The sequence below is a fragment of the Anas platyrhynchos genome, chromosome 28 (genome assembly GCF_047663525.1).
Source record: "Anas platyrhynchos isolate ZD024472 breed Pekin duck chromosome 28, IASCAAS_PekinDuck_T2T, whole genome shotgun sequence".
Classification (NCBI taxonomy): domain Eukaryota; kingdom Metazoa; phylum Chordata; class Aves; order Anseriformes; family Anatidae; genus Anas; species Anas platyrhynchos.
In genome coordinates this window covers 455,201-464,257 of record NC_092614.1, presented here as the reverse complement: position 1 = coordinate 464,257, position 9,057 = coordinate 455,201, and the positions used below count along the sequence as shown (strand labels likewise).

General features: G+C 55.1%; 1 protein-coding gene across 1 annotated transcript; it reads right to left on the bottom strand.

The window, feature by feature from the left end:
* Positions 1-3,564: 3,564 nt before the first annotated feature.
* On the bottom strand, positions 3,565-8,621 carry HOXB1 (homeobox B1). The gene is made up of 2 exons (XM_027445545.3): positions 7,689-8,621; positions 3,565-6,960 (listed from the first exon to the last, which is right to left on the bottom strand). Exons 1-2 carry the CDS (start codon positions 8,386-8,388, stop codon positions 6,635-6,637), a joined length of 1,026 nt encoding a protein of 341 aa, XP_027301346.1. The 5' UTR covers positions 8,389-8,621; the 3' UTR covers positions 3,565-6,634.
* Positions 8,622-9,057: the final 436 nt, after the last annotated feature.

The window sequence follows — 9,057 nt, the reverse complement described above, 5'->3', positions numbered from 1 at the left end:
AAGGAAGAAATTAAATAAAGATAGACTGAGGTAAGATTTCCAACAGGCAATATTTCCACTGAACCTACTCGCGGGGGAAAGACCAGGAGAAGTGTGTGAGATTTCAACTCCCCCCCCTTCTTTTTTCCTGCAGTTTAAAACACTTGTATTGTGACACTTTGCCGGGTTGTTTAATCAGCAGAGACTGTGATAACCTCCAGAATTTTATAGCCATAAACAAATCCGTTAAATCTCATCGGATTATCTTTAAGGACACAAGAAGGAAGTGGCTCCTTCTCGTGTCTGATTTTAAGAGACACCTCACACACGACAATTTGGCAGTTGTGTGTTAAAGGGCTGTAAATTCACAATACAGACCTCAAATTCTCCCTTTTTATCAGAGACACTCAGCCAGATATTACAAAGGTGCAAATATTCCGCAGAGCTTTAGGCTTTAGATCCTCAAACACAAGTCCTTGTCTGCTCGATAGGAATTTGTCATGTGCTTTCTCTTTCTAGTTTTCAGTTTTTAATGCCTCCATCTAAGAACTGACGTGGGAAGAACTCGTCTCATGGAGCTCGTCTCATGGAACTCATCTCAATTCTCCATACAGGTGAATTTATAAGTAATCATTACATTCGTAATGAGCAAAGCCTAAAATGGTGCTGTTGGAGAATTTAGTTCCTGTCTCTAGCATCTGTTCAGAGTGTGGGGCAGGAAAAGAGATGAGGCAGAAAGGTTTCTGTCTCTCTTACCCTAAGTCACATCTGTGAATGCCCCAGTGTACAGGTAGTCTCTGAGGACAAGTGCTGCCCTTGCTGGGACCTCTCAGCTCCATGGAAGGGGCTCCTACCCCACTGTCTGACCCTCTGGAGACTCACATGGGGCTTTTTGCCAATCCTTCAGGCAGCTGGCAGGTGCCCAGAGACACCCAGTGCTCCAGACAGGGGCAGGTTCGGATCCTGCCGTGTTCCTGTGATGTCTTGAGTCTCTGGGACTGTCCCCAGTCACTTCGTGTTCCTTCCGTCACCTCACAGGGTCCACCACGGTGCTGCCCTGGATATCAACCCAGTTGGTATTTCATTTGGAGATGCTTTGGATTTACCTTGCTGTTCTATCTTCTTAATGGGAACTCATGCAGGTTTTGCTATAAGCCCTTTTTGCAACCCAGATGAATTTCCCTGCCTCTGAAAGTGGCCCGACCTGGTACATCTCAGGGCAGGCTCAGTGCTGCGAAGCGCCGGCTCTCACCCTGCCCCAGAGCAGTGAGTGTCCCCTCACCAAACCTGGCCCCGTAAGTGCCAGGTTCCTCTCCCAGGCTTGGTCCCAAAGCACCCTTCTGAGAATTCACAAACAGCTTCATGCCTTTCCCAGATCATGTCTCTGGGGCCTTACAGTTGCTGTTCTCCAGATACGCTCTTTTCTATTTTGCATCAGTTTGATTTGCTCTTCATTTTAAGATTGAATCCCTTGCCACCAGGTTTACTCATATATATATATATAATAGATTTATATAATATATATGTGGTTTGTACTTAAATGAAAGCAATGTGTATGTTTATAAAATAGGGAGTGCATATACTTGTATATATGTATACATGCACATATATAGGCAACTTTCTCCCTGTGGCAGTTTTCATGGTTGTACTGCATTTGCAGGATTGTACCTTCCCTGTCACACAGGCCCCCTGGTAAGAGTTAATGTCCGTGAACTATCCACCCTCCTGGAAGGGCTGACCTGTGCTCTCTGCACTGAAAAGCAGCTCCTGCCTTTCTTGGTGTGTCCTCCCTGGCCTGGAGCTTTTTCTTTTTTAACCCCAAATAATTTTTCAAAGCAGCCTCCTGGCTGGGAGTGCTGAGCACTGCCTTCGCAAGGGCTGGCTGGGACACAGAGACCCAGGCTTGACCCCATCTCTGGTCCTCAGGCCAAGCTGGGCCCATCTTTGGGTGAATTCATTTCAGGCTGAACTTTGTGTGAACCTGGGCCCGAGGGGAAGGGAACCCGACAGAGCAAGGCTGACAGAGGCAAGTTCTGAGCAAACCCATCAGCCTGAGTAAATATTGAACAAATCCATGTGAAGGCTGGGATTGAAATGGAGCTGTCAGACCAGTGTAAACTGAAAGGATAGGTGAGCCCTCTGAAGAGCAAGGAAACATTCTGTACACTTACTTCTGCAATTGTTTCTTCCACCCCAGCCCTTTGCCCCAGACCTCATTTCACCTGCCTAAGAGGGTAATGCAGCCCTGAAGCTGATTGGCACTGAAATATCTGTGTTGGTGGAAAATAATAGCTGGGGGGCAGAGGGGAAAAGAAAGAAGAAAGGGGGCTGCACCATGGAGTGGCCCTTTTAGTGTAATGAGCAGAGCGTGTGGGAGGGTTTACAGCTGGGGTCCGACATGAAGCAACAGATCAGAGGTCCCCCAGTTTAAGTCCAGATGACCTATGCAGACTGAACCCTCAAAAATAAATATGCTGTATATTTGATATGGAGGCAAATGACATACACTGTCTGTAAACATACACAATCCAGATAAACTGACGTATGCCCAGCTCCCACGATTGAACCCAGTGGTGCTGCTGGGGCTGTGTGGCAGGGGACATGCCCGGGGGCAAGCCCCTTGCCCAGCAGGGAGCTAGGGCAGCTGCATTCAGCCAGCACTTCCCAGGGCTGTGCGTCTCCTTCCCAGTTCTCCGCGGGTTTTGGTGACACCTAAAAATGTGCTTGCATCAAAAACGGTGAGAAAATGTATCAGACATGAAAATCCCTCTCGGTTTCCGTGATCTAGGGTGTAACGGCTCCCTTGGCCATGTTACCATGCTGGCAGGTGTGTGGACAACTTGCTGCTTTGGTGTTGCTCTCAGAAGACGTATCGAGCAGTGTTTTGGTTCTGACTCACCCACAGTGTGACAAAAACATCTTTTCCTCACCCTGCTCTCGTTTTCTGAGATCCGGGGAGGGGGTAGCTCCTTATTGATTTTGTTGTGTGAAACAAATTTGGAGAAACCCGGAAGGCTTCGACCCCTGTTGCCCATCACTTCAAGGCATCAAAGACTTTCAGGGGTCAGCAATAGCCAGAGTACAATCACAGAGGGAAGGTTTTGTCCCCCGGACAGAGACCCCCGGGAAAGCTTCACACCTTAAGTGTAAAGCCAGCAAAGTGGAGTTGAAAGTAAGGAAGTCTTCAGGTATTATTACTATTATTATTTAATAGAATGTCCTTTTCTGAGATCAAAAGGGCCTCACGTTGTGAGAACAAATGCCTTAGGAGAAACATTTCACACCGAGGGGTAAGGAACAGATGGCCCTGAAGTGTCTGCCGTGCCAGGCCAGATCACCGGGAGTGCCGAGGGCGTCTCTTCCCCGTCCCCTCCTCCCGCAGGGGGACAACAGCTCCAGCACAGCGACCGCCATTAAAAATGTACAGGGTTGCTTCTCTTTAACCGGGATTTTCCCCTTCCTCTGGGATATTAAAGGCATTTATCTCCATTAGGAGGCGGCTTTGCCTGTGAGCGTAGAGGGGTCTTGGATAATTTTCCTGCCCATAAAAAAATGCAATGCTAGGGAATCACGGACAGATGCACGTGGAGACAAGGGAATAGCCCCGTCGTTGTGTATCATTTATATAAAATAAAGGAGTGCGTGCAGGCCTCGTGTTTGCCATATAATCCAGCGGTGGTGGTAGGGCTGAACCCGGCAGAGTTCTGCAGGCAGCTCTGCCCGTGCAGCCCGGGCCGACGGCTGCGGGGGAAGGTGCGGGCCGCACCTGCCCCCGCCTCCCGGGGCGTGGGGCCGACACGCGTGGCCCTCGCTGCCCTGCGGGAGCGTCCGGTACCGGCCGCGGGACCCCCTGCCGCAGATGTCCTGCGGGGCCGTTCAGCCGGCTCCTGCTTCACAGAGGCGCGTTTAGGGCTCCTGAGACAAAAGGGAGCGTGAGAAACCTGGAGGGAGAGAGCGGGGAGAGGTCTGTGGCTGCGGGAGGTGAGCGCGGTGAGAGGAGCCCGGCTGGCAGCGAGGGGACGGGGTGAGGGGGGCGCCCGGGGGGTTACATATGTAAGGGCGCATCGGCACTGTCTTTGCGGGCTCTTCCGGAGACTCCCTTTGAGTTTCAAATGGGAGCCGGGAGCCTTTGTTGTGCCCGACACAGCAGCGCTTCAGTAACCCCCGGCTTGTCCCGGCCTTTTTCTTTGCCCGGCTCTTCCCCGAGCGCTGGCCCCGCCCGGCCCGGCCCGGCGCAGCGCTGCCCGTCGGGGGGCGAGAGGAGCCGCGGCCCCTTCCCGGGTCCAGAGACAACAGGGGACGGAAACCTCCCCGATGGAAACCCACGAGCTGTCTGAAGCGCAACCCCCCGTTCCCGTGAGACAGTTTAGATCACGCAGATTCAGCAGAACCTTCGATCGCCTTGGGCCAGCGAACAGGTTAAACCCAGCTGGCTGATGCCCGGCGCGCTGCGCAGTCTGGCTGCCTGCTCTTTGTTATTCGCGTTCCCCTCTCCTGATGTTTTGCAAACCGCTAGTGTAACAAACTCCTCTTTTCACCTTCCCCCGCACACACACACGTCTTTTTGTTGTCCCCGAGCTAACTGGACGCTCGAGACGTCCCCCGAGCCCGGCGGACGTTGCACGGGGCAGGGCTGCCGTGCCGGGCAGGAGCGGTGCTCCCCGCCGTCGGAGCCGCGGGGCCGGGCAGGTACTTCGCGGTTCCTGGCCCCGCGAACGTCCGCACCAAAAAGGTTTGCAAATGGGACGAAGCTAGAACAATAGTTTCTCCTGGCAGCCTCTCTGTTTACTTGTTTAGAAATCCCAGAGGCGTTTCGAGGTAAAAAGGTCAGAGCTATATCCGGGCCCGCGGCCCCCCCGGCAGCGGAAGGGCTCTGTCTCCGCCGTGGCCACGGGTCCCGGGCTCTCCGCACCCTGGCCTTGTGCACTGCTCACGCTCTGGAAGACACCCGCTCTCCTTCCAGGGGCCGCCTTCGGAAGCTGAGGAGATAAAACTAAATCGACGCTTCGTTCCGTTTTTGTGTTGGGCCCACCTTACAGAACCGTTCCGTATAATTGGGAAACTCGCCTTTCCCCCACCCCCAGACCCCAACTTGGTTCCAGTTAATGTCGCTGCTTCGGTAGTGCAGAACTTCTTCCTTGCCGGGGTGCTTACACTGAGGAGGAGGATTTGCTGTTCTCATCAGGCCCCCTTGCACTTCACATTGTAAAGTAACTCCGCGTTTCTACCCGGTCCCGTCTGGGAGACTTGCTTTGAACTCCCCCGTTGCAGAGGCGAAAGCCGGTCCCGACCCTGCAGCTGCCGGTGCCAAGGCAGGGGTGGAGGGGTGTTGGAACGGCCCCGCAGGAAGCAGGATCGGGTACTTTGCCTGGGAACTCTAGCAGCAGACGGAGACCTTTTCCTTCCTCCTCCTCCCTCTGAGCCCGGGCTCCCCTCCCCGTGTCGCGCACTTCCCTGGACGGGAGAAATTTCCATTTCGCTTAGGGCCGAGAGGACGTGAGTGTGGAAAAAGTAAACTTTATTGGACTGAGGTAGTTTCATTTCGACATACAAAGCATGGGGAAGGGAGTGGAGGCAAAACAGAAGGTTCCGATTAAGAAACCACTTGTTTTTCACGATGACCTTTTTCTCTTTAAAACAAACTCTAACAAAAGTCGCCACGGTTTTCAGTTCGTCCTACTGTAAAGTTTCTGCTGGGAAAGGGAAACAATCAGCCATGGTTAAATAATGTTTTTATCGGACTCCGATAAGCCTAAGAGGGTGGGGGTGCAAGGAGCCGTGCAGCTTCGCTCCAGGACTTCAGGCTTTCGAGACGAATAAATAGTAGGCAGTGCATCAGCGTCCGGGGATGCCAAGCTCCGCGGTCCCCCGCAGCCGTGTTCCCGTGCGCTCACACTTCGCAACACGGTGACCCTTGTCCAAAGTACCCCGAGGTCTGCCTTCGCCTCGTCTCGTTTACGCTGATAACACAGCGCTCCCCCAGGATTAGTAACAGCCCTCCCTCTCCCAGGATTAGTACCAGCTATAACCAGGAGCGCGTAGAAAACCACGTAAAGCAGCACTAGTGCAAAATGGTACCAAAGGAGTTGCATTTTTGCTTTGTGTTTGTTTGGGTCTTCCCACAGGCCTCTAGCGTCTTGGGCCCATCAGATCTCTTTCCAAGATACACAGAGTAAATAAAAGGGAAACAAAACAAAACACCCCAAACTTTTTTTACAATCTCTCGGGGAGGAAAAATGCATGAAAAGTAGCATTCCTGCAGACAAAAGTCCTTGTGCACACTTTTAAAACGGGAGAGAACTAAATTCGTTTTAAAGTTTCTGTAGTTGAAAGTGCAGTTCCTATTGGGGAGGGAGAAGGGAGAGGGAGAAACGTCCCTGAGACAAACGCCTATTGCTAAGGACAAACGAGGACACGGCTGCTCCTTTGGAGTCCAACGTTTTACGGAGGGTCTATAAATTAAGAGAGAAAGGCAAGGTGGAGAATTAGTATCACACGCATGGAGTCGGCTGGAGCCAAGGGAGCTGCTCGGAAGGAAGCACGGCCTTGCCTCCGCGCGTGTGTGCGGCCGGGACGTGCGTGTTCGTGCGTGTGTGTCTACTCGGGCTGCGGGAGCAGCCGCCCCGGGCAGGCTTCCCTGCCCCTGCGGGGCGGCTCAGGAGGACACCGAGCTGGGGGAGGCCTCAGGTGAGGTGCAGTTGGACTGATCCGAGGCTTCACTCGCTTCCTTCGCTGACCTGGAGGCAGCAGCTGGGGCGAGACCCTCCTTTTCCCTCTTCTTCTGCTTCATCCGCCTGTTCTGGAACCAGATCTTGACCTGGGTTTCGTTGAGCTCAAGGGTAGCGGCGATCTCCACCCTCCGGGCCCGGGTGAGGTACTTGTTAAAGTGAAACTCCTTCTCCAGCTCCGTCAGCTGCTTGGTGGTGAAGTTGGTGCGGATGGTGTTGGGCTGGCCCAGCAGCCCGTACTCCGACACTTTGGCTGTAACGAGCAAAAGCCAACAGGGCAGGAGCAGCCAAAGCAGTCCCTGGCCGGGGCTGGAGGCCCTGCGGAAGCCCGATCGAGCGGGCTCTGCCCTGCTACCCCTCTCCTGGGCGTTTGGCCCCCGCCCCCCGGAGCGTCGTGCTTGCTCACGGAGCCCGAGCTGTCCCCTGGCTTCCCGGCGCGGGGTTATAACCTGAGGGGAGAGACTGCAGTGCTGCTCCCTTCGCTGGCACCCCGTCACCCCAGTTCCCCACAAACTGCCCTGAAACTTAACGTGCGTGGGTAGGAGTGGAAGGGGACAGGAGGGCCCGCTTGATCGTGGTGGGGGTGGAGGGAAGGTTGCGATTTAAGGGATATTTTAGAGAAGGAAGTTGAACAATGGGGAACATGGGAGACACGTCTGTGGAAGAAGCAGGAAACCCGGAGCGTTTCCTATTCCGAGCTGGGCTTGAACTGCAATGGGCCTGCGGGAAAGTGCGCTCAGGGTCCCTCCATCAGGTGTGTCTGCAAGATCTCTGGCTGGCTTTTCTGCAGCGCTGGACTGGCGCTTAAAAAATCGGGCCCGTGTTCCTCCGAAGGGTGAGCCCCGGTGCCTTGAGTACGAGACCCGGGGAAGGCAGAGACCCCGGGAAGGCAGAGAAGCCCTCCCCGGGGCGCGGCGCTGCCCCCCGCCTGCCCCGGCCCCGGGGGCACCTCCCCGCCCGCTCTGCGCGCCCCAGCCTCACCTGTCTTGGGCGGGTTCCTCTTCACTTTCATCCAGTCGAAGGTCTGCGTGGTGCTGGCTCTGGGACACGGCTCGGAGGGGCACGCGGGGTCTTTGTCCTCGCTCGGAGCGGGCGACAGGCTGCCGTAGAGGCCGGCCAAGAAGCCGGGCTGCTCCTGCCCGTAAAGGTGCTGCGGATAGTGCCCGGCCGCCGCCCCGCCGTAGCCCTCCGCGATCGAGCCGAGGTGCGGCCCCGCGCTGGCCGCGTACCCGGCCGCCGGCAGGTACCCGGCATCGGGCTCCTGCGCGCCGAGGTAGAGCGGGGGCGGCCCGTAGCCGGCGCCGCAGGTCGCGGCCGGGTACCCGGCGGCCGGGGCAGCGCCCGCGAAGGGCACGGCGCGGCCGGCCGGGGCGGGGGCGAAGCCGGGGCCCTGCTGCGGCAGCTGGGCGGCCGCGGCCGCGCTCCCCCCCGCGCCGAAGCGGCCGTCTCCGTGAAAAGTGTCAGTGGCGGGGCTACCTGAGCACGAGGGGAAGGACGGGGAGCTTTGCTCTAAGTGGTGGTAGGCGCCCGTCCCGCGGTTACAAATTGCATACTCTAAGAAGGAGTTCATCCTAGTATTGTCCATCTGCCACTGATGGAGGAGGGTCAGCCTGTTTTGGGGGGATTCCGCCTGCCCTACAACCTTTAGATAGTATGTCAAAGCTGTAAAACTTCCTTCCATGCATCGCTGGTCCTCGAACCCCGGAGCCTTCGGCGGGGCCGGGGTGGGGGCAGGGGGAGGCGGCCACGTGGCTCGCCCCCAGCCCAATGAGCGAGGGGCTCCTGAAGTTTGTCACATCTCTGAGCTCATCCATCAAGGGCCTGACATTTGCATAACAAAGGGGTTTCAATCAAACCCTGCCCATCAATCTGATAACAACACGAATGCGTCAAAATCTTTCCTCAAAGACTTTAAAAGAGAGGAGGGAAGTGGGGTGCGGGGAGGTGGAGGAGAAGGGGAGGGGGGCTGGGGGAAGAATTAGCATTATCTGCGACTGTTTTAAGTGCTAAAAAGGCCCCCGAGTTATTCGATTAGCCAATTTCAACAGAACTTCCCCTTACCCAACTTAAAAAGGCTCTTCCCGACCCTAACTCCATCTGAGAGAAAGAAAGATGGAAAAAGAGGTAGGGAGGTCTGACTACTTCTCCCCTCCACCGCCCCAAGTACAAAAGGATGCTCATTTCTTCATTGCGAAACTTTACCTAGAAAATGGCTTGAACGTGTTTGGAGTTTTCTGGGCTAAAAGCTCCTACGAAAACTACGCTCCATGTGCTTTAATTTTGCCACGCAGGCTTTGTGTCTAGGGCCAGTGTGGGTAAAAGCAATGTAATTAGATCAGTATTCTAATGA

Coding starts and splice junctions, on each gene's coding strand:
- HOXB1 (XM_027445545.3), bottom strand. CDS start 8,388: ATGGAAGGAAGTTTTACAGCTTTGACATACTATCTAAAGGTTGTAGGG. Junction 6,961..7,688: donor GAGGAACCCGCCCAAGACAG/GTGAGGCTGGGG, acceptor TGCTCGTTACAG/CCAAAGTGTCGGAGTACGGG.